Consider the following 19,029-nt stretch of genomic DNA (forward strand, 5'->3'; position numbering starts at 1 on the left):
GAAGTTGCTTGGCTGATGCACGTATGTGTTAGTGAGGACCGACGCGTGCACGTGCGGTCGTACAAACGCGCGACATGGTCGTTGTCGGGTGCTTGGCCCCATGCGTGGACCATCACTCCAAACCTCACCACTCCCACTATCAAACTTCAGACACCAAGAATCCATCTCTGCCACTCATCTTTTAATCACAGCAACTACGCGACAACACCAAGACCTCTTCCCGCATCAAACCTCGCATACGACTCGACCCCCCAACGCGCGGCTCCGAAGTCCGCAGTCCTCGCGATGAGCGAATCCCAGCCACAGCAGGCCAGCGGCGGCCAGCAGCAAGGCCAGCAGCTGCTACGCCCCGATGACATCCTCAAGCTACAATGTCTTCCCGAAGACGAGAAGCAGAAGTACCGCTTGATCATGCAGAGCTCGTGGAACATCTTCAACAACAACCCGCCGGGCAGCCAGGAGAATACCACGGCGCGTCAGAAGCTGACGGACTGGTCGCAAAAGTTCATCGCGCGCGAACGCCAGTATCGCGCAAAGATGAAGGCACAGCAGCAACAGGGAAATCAGAACCAAGCACAAGCTGGACAGTCGAGTGCAGCCGGCCAGCAGAACCCCAATGCGGTCAAGCAGGAAGGAGGCCAGGGTCCCAATGGAGGAGCTGGTGGTGCCGGCGCGCAACCCAACCAGCAGAACCAAGGACAACAGCCCAACCAAGGCCAGAACCCAGGACGCGGCCAGGTCGATCCTGCTATCGTCAAGCATGTCCACGAGTTCCCCATGCAGGGACCCACGAATGGACCGGCGCCAGGCACACCCGAGTACGAGACCAAAATCAAGGAGTACCGATCTGGTTATCTTAACATGCTTGCCAAACAAGCTTCCTTTAACGAGCAGAGACGGCGGCTTGTTCATCAGCTTACCGAAAGGCAGAACAATGGGCAGGAACTACCCCAGGAACAGCTCATGATGAAGGCCAACATCGAGAAGGAGTCTGCTAAGATCAAGGCCCAGATTGACAAGTTCCGTGCCATGCAGAAGCAATGGAAGGACGAGCGCGAGGGGAATGCCCAAGGCCAGGCTCAGGCGCAACCTCAGGGCCAGAACACAGCGCAATCGCCCCCACAGCAGCAACAGCAGCAGCAACCGCCGCAACAACAGCCCCAAGCGCCTCAGCGCCAGCCTTCACAACCTAACATGCCCGCGCAGCCCCAAGTGAAAGAGGAGCCGCAAATCAAGATTGAGGGCGGACAGACACTACAACCACAACCCCAACCCCAACAACAATCGCAAACTCAACCCCAACCACAACCCCAGTTCAACATGCAACAAAACCAGGGAAACCACCAGCAGGGTCCGCCGCAACAGCAGCATAATCAACAACACAACCAGCAGATGCCGCCTTCACTTCCGCAGCAGCAGCAACAAATGCAGCAAGGACAGCAGCAAGCTCGACCTCCACCAGGGCCTCACTCACAGACGATGCCTCCAGGCCAGATGCCGCAATTTGCGCAAGGACAACAGCAACAGAACTTCCACCAGCAACAACAACAGCGACCTCAGATCAACCCCATGCAAGCGAACGCGCACCAGCAGAGCAACTCACCACATCCTCAATCCGCCGCCTCGAACGCGCCCGGCCCACCAATTCCTCTCTCCCACAGCGCCGCCGTCAGCGCCGCGAACCGCTCCTACACCGACCCGCAACGCACAAACACACCCATGCAGCAAGGCGGACAAGGCGGCAACTTTGGCAGTCGCGAGCGCGAGCAGCTCAACAACCCCAAGATGCCTATCCCTCGCCATCTCAACGTGACTTCCCCCCAAGCCGTCCACATGGGCCAATCCCGGCCTACTATGAGTGGTCCTACCAATGGCGCGCCAGGACCCATGGGCCAACCCGTCATCCCGCGTCCACCACCATTCCAACTCGAAGGCGAAGGCGATCGGGTACTTAGCAAGCGGAAGCTAGATGAGCTCGTGAGGCAGGTAACAGGTGGATCAGAAGAAGCCCTAACACCAGAAGTCGAAGAGGTAAGTCCCCCTCTCCCGATCCACCAAAACCAACTATATCTAACCCACTCCACAGGCGGTCCTGCAACTCGCCGACGACTTTGTCGACAATGTCATCAGCAACGCGTGCAAGCTTAGCAAGCTGCGCGACTCGCCCCAGCTCGACATCCGCGATATCCAAGTTATACTTGAGCGCAACTACAATATCCGTATTCCGGGTTATGCGTCTGATGAGGTGAGGACGGTGAGGAAGATTGTACCGGCGCAGGGCTGGGCGAACAAGATGAGTGCGGTTAATGCGGCGAAGGTTATGGGTGGGAAGGCGGACTTTTAGTCTGGGTCTGAGGAGAGGAGAGTGGGGTAGTGAAGGAGGAAGTTGAGGAGGAAGTTGAGGAGGAAGTTGAGGAGGAATACCATCATTATCGCTTCATTACTGCAGACGTGGACGACGAAGGAGAAGGAGAACAAACTCCCAACACAGATTCACCAGGCCAAGTATCCTCACAGCAATAACATTAGCTTTAAGCACACCACCGTCTCTTACCTTGCCATAAAAGAAAACACACTTGTCCAATCTAGTCTCATGGGTGGGAAGGCATCGCTAAAAAGTAAAGAGTATAGCGAGTGGGTAAACAGTAGTCTATGGTATCATTTCCGTAGTCTCCAGCTATCGATCAATCAACCAAGTGATCTGAGCCGGAGCCCCTACCCATCCATCCCTCACCATCTTCTTGCAACGTAATTATCATCGCTGTCATCGCTAGTTCATATACATGATCCCCGGACCAAATTCAACCGCCTCAGTCTTCTTCCTCGTAAATCTTAACCTTCTCGGCGTACTCCCTGATATTGGAATGAATAGTATCGTTGATCAACTCGCCCCGTCCACCCGCCACCTGCAGAATAAGATCGTTAAGTGACATTCTACCGAGGATGTCCACGTGATCCGCTATTTCACGATAATTGTCAGCACTTGCTCAAAACCCGTCGTTCGCGCAGACAACAAAAGGAGAGAAGGAGATAGAAGAAGAAGACATACCAGTATTAGGACCCCCCCTCGGACTAAACCGATCAGGTTCATGTTTCATCTCAAACGTCGTCACTTTCACACCGGCGGGATTATACCTCTTCATCTTCCACCCTTTCGTACACATGTACCCCGAACTCAACAAATTCACCGTGCCATCTCCCTCACCCATAACAACCCCATGGTCCACGTTCCCCTCAGCCTGTGTAAACATCGTGTCCAGAGTAACATTCAACCCGCTTAACGGATCATCGTCACTGCGATAATAATACGCACGTTCCGTATCCTTGCCTACACCGTAGAAACAGTAGATCTTCAGGTTTGGAGCCAAGGGAAGACGGGTTTCTAGTGGATTAACCCATTTAGCGGGCAGGAACTGGTTATCCTCGACGTGTTTGGTCGTGTGGGCTACGCCGTGGGAGTAGGAGGTTTGAATCATTTTCTTGAACCAGGGTTCTGTGTTGCGGAACAAGAAGGGGAGGCTGTCATCTACAGTGATGTTCTTCTGCGTCATGGTGCTGTTTGCGTTTCGGAAACGGATAAAGGGGCCAAAAGTTACGTTTTGCCCTGGTAAGTCGTCCGGAGCGCCGGTCTCGTCGCCCCAGACGGCGTTGCCGCCGAGGGGGAGCATGGAGGAGAGACCGGGCATTGCGCGGAAGATTTCTGCGCGTTCGTAGCGGGAGAGGAAGCGCTCGAGGCCGTAGACGGCGAAGGCGTTGAGTTGGGCTGTGTCTTTCATTTCGCCGGAGAGGACGGCGGGCATGTCTTTTAGGGCACCGAGCATGCAGCCGCTGATGTTGATCCAGCTGTCGATGTATTCGTCGACCCAGTTTGGTCCGCCGTTGCCGTAACCTTCTGCTTCGACCCAGTGCAGGAAGTAGTACAGGACCTGTGAACCCATGGAATGCGAGAGAAGAACGACTTTCCTGTCCGACACGCGCACGGCAACTTCGATGTGCGACTTTAGACGGGTGAAATACTGGTCCCGTATCTCGTAGTTCATGTACGACATGCGCCAGTCGTAGGCTGCAGTGAAGGCATTGCCTGGATCATACCCGATGGTAGCGAGGTTCTCCAGAATCTTATTCCATATCCAGTAGCCTGTTATGAAGAAATCGGCCGCATCGAAACCTTGCGCTGCTCGCAGCTTCACGCCGGGTGGATCAAGACCGCTGTCTTTATCGAGCATAATGTGTCGTTTCCACTGCGCCTTATCGAGGACGAGCGCGCGCATCATCGTCCATGACCCCCACAATCTCTTGCGAAAGTATTGTCTCGACCCTTCTTCTGTGCCCCAGGATTCAAGACCCGTGGAGATGACACCGGGGATCATGATAACGGGGTGTTTGGCTTTGATGCCTTGTTTCTGCGCGTGGAGCCCGACGGCGAAGGAATCGTAGTTTACGGCGTCTTTTTCTGATTTCTACTGAGTTGGGGCAGTCAGCCTCGATTCCACTCGATGCGCAGGGTCTCCCATTCAGTCCTCTTCTGTAGAAAACAAAGGTCGCGCGTACCTGCATCTGCTGCGCGCTCTTCACAAAGTTGTCTGGCAGCGCCTCCATGATGCTCTCCAAGTTGACGCCCTCCAGACTACTCAAATCAATCATGTCATTACTGCTCGCAAAGAAGCCCGCCAGCAACAACCCGAATATGCCTCCCAGACCAAACACCCAAAAATTCCTCCGTTTCTTATGCTGCCCCCTCTTCTTGAGCGTCTGCAGCTGCTCCGCGGTAATCAGGCGCAAGTTGGCAGGCCGTTTGAACTTCCCATCCGGTCCGGGAGAAGGTTCGCGGGACAGTTCGGGCGTCGAAATCTCGCTGTCGTCGCCGCCGCCGCCGCCACCGCCGAAGCGGCGTCTCAAGAAAGACATGAACGAAGCGTTGGAAGTTGTACCCGCGGGGTTGTACGGGAAAGCGTGGGCGACTGCCACGAGATTGTTTTTGGTTATCGTCACCTCGGCATGTGACGGAATGATCGGCACAAGGATGCATGAGAAAGCACGTTCCTGACACGGCGGGCCAAGCCGGCCGCTATGAGGGGCTGAGCATACGCGCATCGCTCTCCTTCCTACGCGCCATGGCCGGCAATGAAGATGGCGACGTCACAGTTGATGCGACGGCGACGGCGGCACCCTCGACCAAACAGCTGAAGGAACCTGACGACCTCCAATATGTCCAATACGAACCCTCGCAAGAAGAGCAATACCTCCCCGCCATCCGTCAATTAATCTCCAAAGACCTATCCGAGCCATACAGTATATATGTATACCGGTACTTCTTATACCAATGGGGTGATTTATGCTACATGGTACTTCGCTCTCCCCCTTCCCCAAACCACCTTACAGTGTCTAACCCTCATCCCTCCACAGGCCCTCTCCCCCACAAACACCCTCATCGGCGTAATAACCTGCAAACTCGAACCCCACCGCAGCGGCACCTACCGCGGCTACATCGCCATGCTCGCCACGCAAGAAGAATACCGCGGCCGCGGCATAGCCACGCAACTCGTTCGCCTCGCCATCGACGCCATGACTGCGCGCGACGCCGACGAGATCGTCCTCGAGACTGAGGTGTCGAATACAGCCAGTTTGAAACTGTATGAGCGGCTGGGGTTTATACGGAGTAAGAGGCTGCATCGGTATTATTTGAATGGGAATGCGGCGTTTAGGTTGATTTTGTATTTGAAGGAGGGGACTGCGTTGAAGAGGCCCGAGCATGGGATGCATGGGGAGGGGGCCGGGGGGATGGAGATGAGGAGGGACGAGGCGGAGTTGTACTCTTGAAAGAGGGATGGAGCTGCTTCAACAAATATTCATCCAGAGGGGGAAAGGTACGAAGTCGGCAGCCTTTAGTTGCACTGGCGGCTTTGGAGGAACAGGAAGACGGATGTGGAATACCACGGTAGCCCTCTCTAGGCTCTATGGAGGACGAGATATTTGTACCAGCCAGAGCATGTAATCCTCACAGACACTACTAAACAGAGTGTTGTAGGCATATGCAACGACGGACGTAACTAGTATGCTCATCTACACGGTATCACGAAACATCTATCCGACTCATCTACTTCTTCTCCTCCAAACTCAGCCCCTCAATAGCCTTCTCCCCACCCTCAGTCCCAACATCAACCTTATCCTTATCCTCACCCTCAACATGCCCATCAGGCTTGGCCTCCACATTCCTCTGCTTCGGGTGGAAAGTCCCCTTATTCTTAACCTTCTTCTCCTTCTTGACCACTGGCGGCGGCGGGTAAGCCTTCTGCTCGATATCCTTCCACTCCTGGTTACCCTGGAACTCCTTCTGCACGGGCTCAAGAAGCGCGTTGAGCGCCTCCGTAACTGCGGGCTTGAGATCCTGGGGTGTGAGAATGTCGGCTGCGTAGTCTTCTTGCATCTTCTTGATATCGGTGTAGGTAAGGGGTTCGGCGTCGCGACGCTTTACGACGAATTTGGGCTCACCGTAGTTGAGGTGGCTGGCGGGCAGGAGCACGTATTCGACGAAGCTGAGGACGCCGTTTTCTTCGACGATCTTGGGCGCCGCGTGCGCTTTCTTGAGCTTGCGCTTTACGACGTCTGCGTCGTCTAGGACGTCGATCTTGGAGTCTGGGTCGGACGAGCTCATCTTTCCTCCTTGCAGACCGGGAACCATGGGGTTCATCAAGTGGGCGCGCTCCTTGTAGCCGATCTTAGGGAGTACATCTTTTGCGAGCGCGAAGATCTTGCGTTGGTCTACGCCTCCGAATTGGACATCTACGTCGAGGTACTGCTCATCGAGAGCTTGCATCAGTGGGTAGATGAGGCCGCTCAAGGGCGCGTTCTCGGTTTGCTTGACGACTTCCGCGCCGGCCTTCTTCGCTGCTGCCTCGCTTGTTATACTCGCTAGTCTCAGCAGGTCCATGGTGTAGTCCGAGTTCAACTCATAGCTCGATCCCAGTACGAACTCTAGCTTGTCGATTGGCACCTTGACGGCCTTGAGCAATGCGGTGATGGTGTAGCGGTAGTATTCTGCGCGGAACTTGACGAGCTCGATGGGCGCTTTTAGGTTGTCGAGGAAGCCGTGGATGTCTGCGAGCAGGATCTTGACGTGGCACCCTGCAGCGAGGAATTGCGCGAGTTTGAGGATAGGTACGAACTAGATACATCGTTAGCAGTGCACGCGACCGTATCTCGCCATGTCAACATACGTAACCGCAATGTGGCCGTCCTGTTGTCGCAGTGCCCCAGTAAACCTTCAAGTGTCCTTGCTTCTTCAGCGCCTCGTCCATGATCTCTGGATTCAAGACCTCGGCCAGGTTGACCTTGATGAGCGCCATCTTCTCTTCCTCGGACATGTTCGCGCCGGGGTTGACGAAGGAAGCCGCCTGGGCTTTTTGTAATCTTGACTTTGCATCCTTGAGTTGTGTCTGCGCTTCTTCGATTCTCTTCTCAATGTCCGCGATCTCCTGTTGGATTGCCGCGGGGTCTGCCATTGTGTCGGCCTTGGTGGGGTATGAGGGGCAGCTGGTGTGCCAATTGGATTGAGACCGGTAGGAAAGTAATTGAGTAAAAACAGCGTTTTGAAGCCGTTTATATCGAGCTCAGTCGAAGCGTGCGAGTGGTTTGGTGTGTCTTGCGCCCTGCGCCCAACTGGATGAGTCGTTGCGGGGCCGGGAACAGTCACCAAAATAACATTTCCAGGGTCCAGTTGCTGTGCCACATGTGTGGCTGCCAACCGGAACACTCACGCATGACAAAATGCAGTAGCTCTGATAAACAAGTGTTTTCTATTCGCTTGCATAAGGAGTGTATAGCTCAATAACAGATAAGTCCAAGGTAAATCCACAAAGAAGTAAAACCAATAACCAATGCCCACCAATCGTTCGGTGAATCTAAATCGCGCCGTCGCTATGTATGCTGCTTTCGAAGATGTCGTCCCGTCATATTACAACCCCCCGAGTCTCTCTTTCAACGTGTTGTGACTTCCCAGTGGATTTACTGTCCACACTTAGCCATGCAGGCTCTAGCATCACGGGCAAGGTTGGCAGGAAGCGAAGCACCGAACTCGTCGATGTTCTTGCTGTTGATTTGACCCTTCAAAACACGTTAGCATAACTTCCACACCATTCTGAACAATGTAACCTACCGGGAAACCAAGGGTAGCATCAACAACCTCAGAGTTAAGAGCAAAGAAGTTCTGCGCAATCTGGCTAGTACCAGGGTCCTCGGAGTTGAGCGCTGCCACAAAAGTCGCTGGCTTGCAGTTGTTGTTGAACTGGTAGTGGATGGAGCCTTGAGGGAAGACTGTGGCCTCGAATGCGTTGAGGTACCCTGCGACTTCTGGGTTCTGCTTGGGTCCGACGAGGGCGTTTTCTAGGACGAAACCGAACTCCATCTTCTCGCCTTCGACGAGGGTGAGCATCTCCGTGGCGCGCGGGTGGACGTGGGGGGTATTGATGCCGCATGGCTCGAGGAAACCGACGGTGGTGGAGATGCCGAGACCGGTTAAGATGGGGAAGTTTCCGATGTTCTGGTGAGGGGATTAGTATAAGGTTTGTCGCTTGAGGGAATGAAAGACTTACGGCTGCAACGGCAACGCCACCCTCTGCGCCAGGAGCAGGCTTCGCATTCCTGTCGAAAGTGAAGACGGTCGCCTTGCGGAGGTCGTCTCCCTTCAGGAGCTCAGGACCTTCAGGGCCTTCTCCCACAGTCAAAAGCCTTTGGAAACGCTTGATGGCTGTAGGAGCAGTGAGGAGGTCGTCGAAGATGTCAGGCGTCGAAACAGGTACTGCTGGGGCGGCAGGAGTGGAAGTAGCATTGTCCTGTCTCGCATGGATGTGCTGAGGGAGTGCCTGAACAGCACCAAGAGCAAGCGAAGCAACGACGATGTTGGTGATGGTGAACATGATTACTGATTAAGAAGCGAAGGCTTGGATAGACAGTAAAGAAACAAGGAGATAATGGAAAGTAAAGAGGAAAAGATGAGATGGTAGTATGAGTTTCTGGTTGTGTGTAAGGAGATGATTCTCCAACTGGGTGTTCTACACTGCTTTACTTATACCTCCATTGTTCTCATCCGTCTTACCAGCACCCATCAGCTGTCCTGGACGGAAGTCACGATTCCGGAGGGCTGTACAGTACGGTGTTGACGCTTGCCGACTAATTGTGTACTTTCTTCAGCGAGGGATGCGATATGCTTAGACATCCGCGGGTCAAGAATAATCATTGGCTGGCATCCCTAGTCGGTGCGACTGTGTCTGGCGGTCCGTCAGCCTTACAGCGGGAGCGCTGATGGGGCGTGGATCTTGTGGGGGCGGTGTATTTCGGCGTCACGGCGTCGCTTGCACGAAATAGATGGGACAAAGGATGGAAATTACTTCTTGACGCTTGCGCTGATGAAGCTGAAACGGCTAGAAAAGTTGACCGTGCGGAGGGTTGATGATGCGTGTGCAAACTACCGGTAAACGTCTATAGTGAGGCTAGCCTTGGGGTAGTCTCGCGCGAGATGAGCTGCGTGATGTGACTGAGGTCATTCGACTCGGCGCAGAACAGCGGAAGTGCGACTATCCGCGTCCTTCGTGAATGCGTGTTGCCTGATAGTTGGCGTGCGTGGATTTGGTCGCGTGCGAATGGCCGTCAGCTTCCGCCGTTGACGCCTGGGCAGGTGGGCCTTCTGTTTACCTAAGGATGGCTAAGTTTAGCCCGCACTGACTCGCGAGACCAACGCGTCTCTAAGAACAAACTGCAACAAAGCCAGAGCTTAGAGCCTTAGACGCTGGTGGATTTCAAACTCGCATCTAGACCATGTCTTACAGTCTGGCAGGTGCTGAGCAATGTGCAGGTAAAAACAGATGCATTCAGAAAATAGTACGCTACGCTAAATCCAACAATCGACAGCAAGCGTGTCGCTCGTGAACGCAATGAGCTAAGAAAACAGCCGTAAGGTCATGGTAGTGGCCTCTAAGATTCATCAATCATAATTCTGACACCTGGTCAGACTCAAATTCCATGTCCATCATGTTGTGCCCTCCCCAGAACGGAAGTTCGTCTAGAGTAAAGGCGTCATCACTAGGGATGGATGGCGGTCCCTTGGAGTGTAGCACCCTGCCTTCGTCAGGCTCCTCAACCTCCGCAATGTTATTCGTGTTCGAGAAGCCACGGTCTTCGAAGATAAGCGAGCCTCTTCTAGGCCCTCGGACGCGGCGGCGCAGTCGGCGAGCGTTCTGGTCCCTGTCATCGAGAGGGTCATCGTCGGAGTAACTGCTGTCTCCTTCCACGCTCTGGCTGTGGCTGCGCTTGAAGATGCCTGCGCTCCATCGTTTCTTCTTCTTCAGGTAGATCCGCTCCCTTTCCTCGTCTTCTGAAGTGTCTTCTTCGAGCTGTAGCTCGTTCATTCTGGCGAATATCGCTGCCTTTGTGCCGCTCCGTTCGCTCCTTGCATCTTCGCAATGGTCTGGTCGCACTACCTCTACGTCACAGTCGTAGCCTGGATCGCTATCCAGTTCTTCGAGTACGAATTGGGCTTTCTCTACCCGACGCATCGGTATCTCCTCTTCTTGTTCACTTTCTTGATCCGATTCGCAATCCTCCTCAGAGTCGGTCTCGTATTCGGATCCCTCCAACGTTGTTGCCGGATAAGCTCTGTCGGACTCTGACGACAGACGCGAAGATGCCGGGCACGATTGCGGGCGTGTGAAGCTGAAGTGATGGTCGTGTCCGATCGGTTCAATGTACTCCAGGGGAGGTGTCTGGATGAAGTTGCTTACGCGCCGATGTATTGGAGAGGTTTGGAATTTTGGTGGCGGGAAGCGACTAATGGTATGAGGAGTAGGCGTCATGGGTGGTGATTGCGGATGGCCGTTGAGCGCAGCGGCTGGCAATTCGTGGTGTGTTGCCATGGCCAGGAGGGTGTCGTGGTGATTTGACGGGGAAAGTTGCGTCAGGCTTGCTTGCAGCCAATTGCGATCGCGTACGTATCGATGATGTTCTCAGGTATTTGTGCTGACTTCTTAAGGGATCAAAGTCCGACAGGCGTGTCTAATCTTTGAAATACGGAAGAGGAGTTGCGTCGACTGTATCATTCTGGAGGTGGCCCGGGAGTGTTTTACTGGGATATCTGAGCGGCGAGCTCGAGCGGAGAGGTGGAGAGTTTTGACAAGTCGAACCCTGCAACGCCTTGGCTTATCGTGCAGGTAGAATTGGAGTACTATAGGCAGCAATGCAGGTAGCGTAGCTCGCAGATCGGTAACAGCCACAAAGTGCAGGTCAGCTCGGATGCGATGCGTCTGTGGTGATCGAATGGGAACGTTAAAGGGGAAGAAGAGTACTGGAGGAGGTATGAATTCCCTGCAGAGACAGAAATGTGTGCGGGCTGTCGCCAATTATCACCTGCGTTTCAGCGATGAGCTGGCCGGCCACGGAGCGGGTCTGCAGCATTGCTGCCCTTTGCATGCGCTGCATCGGTTTCCTCCATGACTCCGATGCTGCGTGTTTACGAACGATTAGTCGCAACAGAGACTCGGGCAATCTACCTTGCGTCAGACAGGATGGATGCCCAATGAGGTCAGCGAGCAAAATTGTCCTGCACAGGGCGGGTAGGTAGGGTTGGCACTACGATGCCAGCTGGCACACGGAGTCGCATTGGTGAGTTCTGCGGGGCATCGTTGCAGGACGCCAGACCAGGGGAGCCGAGCCACGCAGCGGCGGCGAAATTGAGATGAGGCAGCGTCAGGAAGTGAGGCTCTGCCTTACGGCAACTAGTGTGGGAACTCGAGGTTCGCTTGAAATTGAAACAGGCCCCGGGCGCTTCAGACGGAGTTGAGGCGATGTCTGGCAGATCTCACGTGACCTTGGTGGGGAAAGCGCGCTAGAGACCAGGACGGTTAGGCGGTTAATCCGAATGTTGCGTGGCATATCGAACATTAGCAAGAGCAGCTCACGCAGGCAGCAATACCAAAGATAATAGTCAACACCGTGTTTCTTTCTTCTTACCTTATACCCGTATCCCTTCGCGCCTGCTGTCTCTTGCATTGAGGCCACTCTAGACGACAGTGAAGCTGCGGCTTCGTCCCCAATTCCGCCATGGCCTCCTCTCCCTCGATGTTGACCAAGGCAAGCAGCTCTCATCTGTGCGACCGTGTAGCTAGCTAATTCCGGGCAGTTTGAGTCCAAGTCTTCGCGTGCTAAAGGCATTGCCTTTCACCCCAAGAGGTAGCTCATACCTTTACCACGCGGCTCCCTTCCCCGCTGACCGCTCCCAGGCCATGGATCCTGGTGTCGCTACACTCGTCGACCATCCAACTATGGGACTACCGCATGGGTACTCTTATAGATCGCTTCGAAGAACACGACGGGCCGGTCCGCGGCGTTGACTTCCACAAGACCCAGCCATTGTGAGCATCCCGACACCTTGGGAGGGCCAGCAACATACTGAGACTGCACAGATTCGTGTCTGGTGGCGACGACTACAAGATCAAGGTCTGGTCATACCAGACTCGGCGATGTCTCTTCACATTGAACGGCCATTTGGACTATGTCCGGACCGTCTTCTTCCACCACGAGCTGCCATGGATATTGAGTAGTTCCGACGACCGTAAGCGCATGCTATGAGTTGGATGTGCAATGGCTAACACGAATCAGAGACTATTCGTATATGGAATTGGCAGAACCGTAAGTGACATCCTCAATTGCTCTTTGGTACGCAACTAACGTTTATAGGTTCACTGAGTAAGTCCCTCGCATCCCTCGCAAAGACACACCTAACCCTCCGAAGTATGTACTATGACCGGTCACAACCATTACACCATGTGCGCGCAATTCCACCCGAAGGAAGACCTCATCGTTTCCGCCTCCCTCGATCAGTCGGTTCGCGTTTGGGATATTTCTGGGCTCAGGAAGAAGCACTCGGCACCACAAGCTATGTCATTCGAGGATCAGATGGCACGCGCGAACCAGAATCAGGCGGATATGTTCGGCAACACGGACGCGGTTGTCAAGTTCGTTCTTGAAGGTCACGACCGAGGTGTGAACTGGGTCGCATTCCACCCAACGCTCCCGTTGATCGTCTCCGCTGGTGATGATCGCCTCGTCAAGCTGTGGAGGATGTCAGAAACCAAGGCATGGGAGGTTGATACCTGCCGAGGACACTTCCAGAACGCGTCTGCGTGTCTGTTCCACCCACACCAGGATTTGATTCTGTCCGTTGGAGAGGACAAGACGATTCGCGTATGGGATCTCAACAGGCGTACATCGGTTCAGTCCTTCAAGCGGGAAAACGACCGTTTCTGGGTCATCGCAGCCCATCCTGAGATCAACTTGTTCGCTGCCGGTCACGACAACGGTGTCATGGTATTCAAGCTGGAACGCGAGCGGCCCGCGTCCGCCGTCTACCAGAACAACCTCTTCTACATAACGAAGGAGAAGCACGTACGGTCTTACGACTTCCAGAAGAACATCGAATCCCCATCGATGCTGTCTCTCAAGAAGCTGGGAAGCGCCTGGGTACCTCCACGAACACTGTCCTACAACCCTGCCGAACGCTCGATCTTGGTCACATCTCCAGCCGACAGCGGAACGTATGAGCTGATCAGCCTTCCGCGCGACGCTTCAGGAGCGGTAGAACCGACCGACACCAAGCGCGGATCTGGTAGCTCCGCTGTATTCGTGGCTAGGAATCGATTTGCGGTCTTCAACCAGTCTAACCAGCAGATCGACATCAAGGATCTCAGTAACTCCACTACTAAGACTATTAAGCCCCCGCACGGAACCACAGACATCTACTTTGGCGGCACTGGCAACTTGCTCTTGATCACCCCTACTTCCGTTGTTCTCTACGACATCCAGGCCAAGAAGAACCTTGCTGAGCTCTCTGTTAACGGCGTCAAGTACGTCGTTTGGTCATCTGACGGACTCCACGTCGCATTGCTGAGCAAACACAATGTCACCATTGCAAACAAGAACCTGGAGCAAGTCAGCACTCTGCACGAGACTATCCGGATCAAGAGTGCAATCTTCGATGACACGGGTGTCCTTCTGTATTCCACGCTGAACCACATCAAGTACAGTCTAATGAACGGCGACAATGGTATAGTACGCACATTGGAGCAAACAGTATACCTTGTAAGAGTCAAGGGTCGCAACGTATACTGCCTGGACCGTGCTGCGAAGCCCAAGATTCTCCAAATCGACCCCACTGAATATCGATTCAAGCTCGCCCTTGTCAAGCGCAACTACGACGAGATGCTTAACATCATCAAGACTTCAAGTCTTGTTGGACAGAGCATCATCTCCTACCTCCAGAAGAAGGGCTATCCCGAGATTGCTCTCCAATTCGTGCAGGATCCTCAGACACGGTTCGAGCTCGCTATCGAATGCGGCAACCTGGAGGTTGCTGTTGAGATGGCTAAGCAGCTTGACCGACCAAAGCTCTGGCAACGGCTAAGCACCGAAGCTCTCGCACACGGCAACCACCAAACCGTAGAGATGACCTACCAGAAGCTGCGCAACTTCGACAAGCTATCCTTCCTGTACCTCACTACCGGAGACCAGGACAAGCTGAAGCGCATGGCTAAGATCGCGGAGCACCGCGGTGACATGACGGCACGATTCCAGAACGCGCTCTATCTGGGAGACGTACAAAACCGGATAGAGATGTTCCAGGAGCTCGATCTATACCCCCTCGCGTATGCCACTGCCAAGGCACAAGGTCTCGACGAACAGGCACAGTCAATACTGGAAGCTGCCGGTGTCTCGGAGGAGCAGATTAACCTTCCCTCAATAGGTGCTCCTTCGGCGCCTGCTAAGCCTATCGTGCCAACTCACAAAGCCAACTGGCCAACGCACGCAGCTTCTTCGACTGTATTTGAGAAGGCCCTCCAAGGCGAAGTCGAAGGCGTTGGACCCGAAGAGCCAACAGCAAACGGCTTTGGCGATGAGGATCTTATGGGCGACGCCGAGCCTACCCGTGCGGCTGCTGAACTTGGTGGCGAGGACGACGATATCGGTGGCTGGGACATGGGTGATGATGGCGATGTGGAGGCAGACGACGACTTCGTTGAAGTTGAGGGTGCTGATGCTGGTGCAGGAAGCAGCGAGGCTGATTTCTGGGCACGCAACTCGCCTTTGGCGGCGGACCACATCGCTGCTGGATCATTCGACACTGCCATGCAGTTACTGAACCGACAGGTTGGTGCTGTCAACTTCGCTCCTCTCGAAGAGCGCTTCCAAGAGATCTACCAAGCCACGCGAACATACTTGCCAGCGACACCAAATATGCCTTCGCTGGTCAACTACGTACGGAGAACAGTGGACGAGACCGATTCTCGCAAGATCCTGCCCATCATCCCACGCGATCTGGAGTCGTCATTATCGGCAGACTTGACCGCTGGCAAGCAGTTCTTGCAAAAGAACAAATTGGAGGAGGGTGTCGCAGTCCTCAAGAGCCTATTGCAGCTCATCATGGTCAACGTCGTCTCATCCCAAGCTGAGTTTTCTGATGTAAGTTTCAGAGACATTCATCTAACCAACGCATACTAACATTGATGTAGGCTAAGAAGGCGATCAACACGGCCACGCAATACATCCTTGCCATGTCCATCGAATTGGAGCGCCGCAAACTGCTCAACGGCGCTACCGACATCTCCGCCCTCTCCGACGCGGACAAGAAGCGCGCCCTCGAACTCTCTGCCTACTTCACCGTCCCCGACCTCGAGGGTCCCCACAACTCGATCCCTCTCTCAGCAGCCATGATGTTTGCCCACAAGAACAAGCAGCTCAACACGGCGCTGAACTTTGCAAACGCTTTGCTCGACCGCACCGGCAACGCCAAGATGAAGGAGCAAGCTAACCGCGTCAAGACGGTCGCCGAGAGAAACCCCAGCGACGTCATCGAAATCGACTTTGATCAATTCGCCGACTTTGACATTTGCGCTGCTAGCTTCACACCTATCTACAGCGGCATGCCTTCGGTTACCAGCCCATACAGCGGTGCCAAGTACCACGCCAGATACAAGGGCACTGTGTGCAGGATCGACGGCATCACACAGATCGGTGCGCCGGCCAGTGGTTTGAGGTTGGTGGGTTAGATTGGTTGGGAGTGAGAGATCAGGGCCTGGAGAATAGGTAGCATTGCAGGAATCGTTTGAAAAGGTGTATGCTTAGCGTGTTCATATGCTCTTTTTACGAAGGTCTGGTGTTGCCTGTGAATTAGTTGACGGGACTACGCAGAGTATTGAAAATGGGAGACCAAGAGTAACATGAATGGATGGAATACATGCAGCTTTTATACTTGAACGCACGCGATCAATAATTGATGATGAAGTGTCGTGTTGGGCCAGCTGAATTGTCCAACCGTGTGTTTCATAACGAGCAAGACATGCGCACGAAACAGGTCTTATAAGCAGGTTATGCTGTATGCTGTTTTGGTGAAACGTATAATAGTAGATTACATCTTCCGCATTTACACCGAAGATAAATAATAGCATTAAAGCGTAAAAGAGGTATCAAGCGTGTTCAACAGCAAAGGAAACCGTCCTGTCCCTTCCTCGCTCGTTCATCACATATCGTAACGCAGGCCAATTCTCACAATCTCCGTAACGCCATCCAACCCCATCTCAATCTCCGAGGGGCCTTCTCATCATCTACCGTACAACGCTTAACCCTTTGTCGGCGGCGGGCCTGGTGGCGGCGCATACCCGCCTCCATATGTTGGCTGCGGACTCTGCAGCTCGACGCCGTTTTGCTGACCGTAGTAGCCCTGGTTTGCGCCTCCGCCGCCGTAGTAACCTCCGTTGTTGTTATTGGTAGCGGCGGAGTAAGGCGGCGCGGGGTTGTGTTGGTTGTTGTAGTAGGGTGCGGTGGTGTTTTGGCCGTATGCGTTGTTGTTGCCTGGGCGCGCGGCCCAGCCTGTGCCGTAGAAGGGCTGTCGGCCGGCTTTGCGGCGGCGGCGGGCGGTTAGGCAGCTGTGGGGTGTTAGTGGTGTGTTGGGTGGATGGGGGTTGGGGATGGCGATTGGAGAAGGGAAGGGAGGGTTGGTTGGGGGAAGGATGAACGGGGGACTTACGAGCATAGTACGAAGAGGAGTAGGAAGCCCAAGACGACGACTACGAGGACGACCCAGCGAACCCAGTTATTCCATGCTGAGTTGCAGCGGTAGTAGCCCCGGCTGTTGCTATAGCACGTCCTAGCCATGGCGTGTTAGAAGCGATGTTCGTGTGTTTGTGTGTCGCGTCTCCAATATCTCTCGATCAATTGACAGTAACGCGATGCGCAAGTGTCCTTGGTACAAAAGCGCAAAAAGTGGAGTGTTGAGAGGCGTAGTGGGTTCGAGTGGTTGAAGAACAAAAGTAAGAGAAGAACGAAAGCAGCGTATTATGACCAAGAAACTCCGTGGCAAGGGCCACACGCAAGGCAGGCCATTCTAGCAGTACGCAGATGCCGAGTGATGCGGGCGCCAGGCTGGGCGCAGTGACGTTGTGACGTCGTCTGTCGCAAACACCCGTCTGCACCAACGCGAAGCCGGGACCAAGCCGATCCGTTGATCCACCAAGCGTGCCTTTTCCCCAGAAAATTCATGGACTAACTGCGCCGCTGCACAGCTAAAGTGTGTCGCACAGCCACTTTGCAGCGAATGATGGACAAGGAGAGATGGAGGATGACGATGATGAGCGCATGGAATGAAAACGTACCTGTCGCCATAATCTGGCCCGTAGTACTGTCTCGTACGATAGGGAACATGGTGGGGATGCGCGATCTCAAGGTCTACCATGATGGGTATTCAAATCTGTGTGTTATAGCGATATGCGACGATGGTTTCAAATGCTGGAAATAATAGAAGTTCAGAAAGATGCGACGGAGATGGGATGGAACGAATCCGCAGGAAGAACAGGGTTCTGGCTGACTGCTTATGACGATATCCGCTCAACACGGACATGATGTGTCTTTGGGCGTTGGTGCTCAGCCACAATTCAGCCAAGAACGCTGCCCGGAGTATGGCTTGGGGCCCGAATTCTAGGCTTTAAACGGGTAAAGCGGAGACGAGAGGGCCAAGTTGGTGACGATTACGATGTGTGCTTTGGGCTTATTGGGTGCGCTGGGAAGGCTTTTGGTACTGCTGATTGTGGGTGAGGAGGCGCAGTGGGGATGGATGATGGGCTATCCGCGTTCTAGCTTGTTCGAGAAGATGAAATGGCAGAATTGTGCGGCAAAATGTCGTGCTGCGCATGTTGTTCGGGTGGATTTGATTAGTAGGGTAAGACTTTGGAGGGAGTTTAGTCGGCCGACGGTGGTTCTTGAGGATCACGAGAGCTGCTGCGCCTGTTGCTTTCGCAATGTATTGTCGAGTCTGCGCCAAGGGTACGCATTTCAGCCTCTTCTTGGTTCCAGAGGTTCCGAGACATTGCCCTTTGCTCGGGTCAGCAGTGCGCATGAGATTTTGCGTTGCGTGGTCGCTCAGCCGTTGACATCGTGAGATGGGTACATTGCACGTCTTGTACGGTACTTGTGGGATGTACTCGAGGGTGGTGTGTTCTTTGTATCACCAAAGCTGTCTAACTAGAACCTTTGCGACTTGTGTCTTCTGTGATGATGATGCAGCGTGAGTCTTCCAGACGGAATCAAGTACCAACAACCACATTACATCTTGCCGAATGCTTCAACATGTAATGCTTCGCAACGCAATCCTCTCACAATTGGCGTTCCGTGCAAAGTCCCTCACAAACGTAACATCAAGTACTGTACCTCAACCCCATCAACCCTAACCCCACCCCACCCCTCACCCTCAGCGCCACACCCACCATCCCCAACGCCACAAACCCTCATTGCATACCGTCCCGATCCCCATCGCAACATCCCACCCACTTCCCCGTGCACCCCTCCAGCTCTTCGGCTGCCAATCCATCCTGCCATTCCACTCCCAGCTCTGTGACAAGGGTTCGCATTGCTGTCGCCGCCGTCTGACCAATCAGACGGGCTCTGCTCAAGATTCCCTGGGAGGCGCTAATGCAGGATGAGTTGTTCAATTGT

At 54.0% G+C, this 19,029-nt stretch overlaps 8 protein-coding genes across 8 annotated transcripts; 3 read left to right on the forward strand and 5 right to left on the reverse strand.

Annotated features, from left to right (window-relative positions):
- Positions 1-74: 74 nt before the first annotated feature.
- Positions 75-2,344, forward strand: J4E88_009138 (uncharacterized protein; the record flags this gene model as incomplete). Its single annotated transcript, XM_049402743.1, has 3 exons — positions 75-83; positions 151-2,031; positions 2,087-2,344. 3 exons carry the CDS (start codon positions 75-77, stop codon positions 2,342-2,344), a joined length of 2,148 nt encoding a protein of 715 aa, XP_049251598.1.
- Positions 2,345-2,810: 466 nt separating this feature from the next.
- Positions 2,811-4,908, reverse strand: J4E88_009139 (uncharacterized protein; the record flags this gene model as incomplete). The annotated part of the gene is made up of 3 exons (XM_049402744.1): positions 2,811-2,959; positions 3,050-4,460; positions 4,552-4,908. 3 exons carry the CDS (start codon positions 4,906-4,908, stop codon positions 2,811-2,813), a joined length of 1,917 nt encoding a protein of 638 aa, XP_049251599.1.
- A 206-nt stretch (positions 4,909-5,114) lies between these two features.
- Positions 5,115-5,820, forward strand: NAA30 (N-alpha-acetyltransferase 30; the record flags this gene model as incomplete). The annotated part of the gene is made up of 2 exons (XM_049402745.1): positions 5,115-5,345; positions 5,407-5,820. The coding sequence occupies 2 exons, from the start codon at positions 5,115-5,117 to the stop codon at positions 5,818-5,820; spliced, it is 645 nt and encodes a 214-aa protein (XP_049251600.1).
- A 277-nt stretch (positions 5,821-6,097) lies between these two features.
- Positions 6,098-7,502, reverse strand: J4E88_009141 (uncharacterized protein; the record flags this gene model as incomplete). The annotated part of the gene is made up of 2 exons (XM_049402746.1): positions 6,098-7,165; positions 7,218-7,502. 2 exons carry the CDS (start codon positions 7,500-7,502, stop codon positions 6,098-6,100), a joined length of 1,353 nt encoding a protein of 450 aa, XP_049251601.1.
- A 502-nt stretch (positions 7,503-8,004) lies between these two features.
- Positions 8,005-8,915, reverse strand: J4E88_009142 (uncharacterized protein; the record flags this gene model as incomplete). The annotated part of the gene is made up of 3 exons (XM_049402747.1): positions 8,005-8,103; positions 8,156-8,539; positions 8,592-8,915. The coding sequence occupies 3 exons, from the start codon at positions 8,913-8,915 to the stop codon at positions 8,005-8,007; spliced, it is 807 nt and encodes a 268-aa protein (XP_049251602.1).
- Positions 8,916-9,983: 1,068 nt separating this feature from the next.
- J4E88_009143 (uncharacterized protein) lies at positions 9,984-10,907 on the reverse strand (the record flags this gene model as incomplete). The annotated part of the gene is made up of 1 exon (XM_049402748.1): positions 9,984-10,907. One exon carries the CDS (start codon positions 10,905-10,907, stop codon positions 9,984-9,986), a length of 924 nt encoding a protein of 307 aa, XP_049251603.1.
- Positions 10,908-12,324: 1,417 nt separating this feature from the next.
- Positions 12,325-16,091, forward strand: J4E88_009144 (uncharacterized protein; the record flags this gene model as incomplete). The annotated part of the gene is made up of 5 exons (XM_049402749.1): positions 12,325-12,401; positions 12,453-12,601; positions 12,649-12,678; positions 12,782-15,504; positions 15,555-16,091. The coding sequence occupies 5 exons, from the start codon at positions 12,325-12,327 to the stop codon at positions 16,089-16,091; spliced, it is 3,516 nt and encodes a 1,171-aa protein (XP_049251604.1).
- A 569-nt stretch (positions 16,092-16,660) lies between these two features.
- On the reverse strand, positions 16,661-17,074 carry J4E88_009145 (uncharacterized protein; the record flags this gene model as incomplete). The annotated part of the gene is made up of 2 exons (XM_049402750.1): positions 16,661-16,927; positions 17,069-17,074. 2 exons carry the CDS (start codon positions 17,072-17,074, stop codon positions 16,661-16,663), a joined length of 273 nt encoding a protein of 90 aa, XP_049251605.1.
- Positions 17,075-19,029: the final 1,955 nt, after the last annotated feature.

The sequence above is a fragment of the Alternaria novae-zelandiae genome (genome assembly GCF_023758075.1).
Source record: "Alternaria novae-zelandiae strain BMP 2774 chromosome Unknown scaffold_22, whole genome shotgun sequence".
Taxonomy (NCBI): domain Eukaryota; kingdom Fungi; phylum Ascomycota; class Dothideomycetes; order Pleosporales; family Pleosporaceae; genus Alternaria; species Alternaria novae-zelandiae.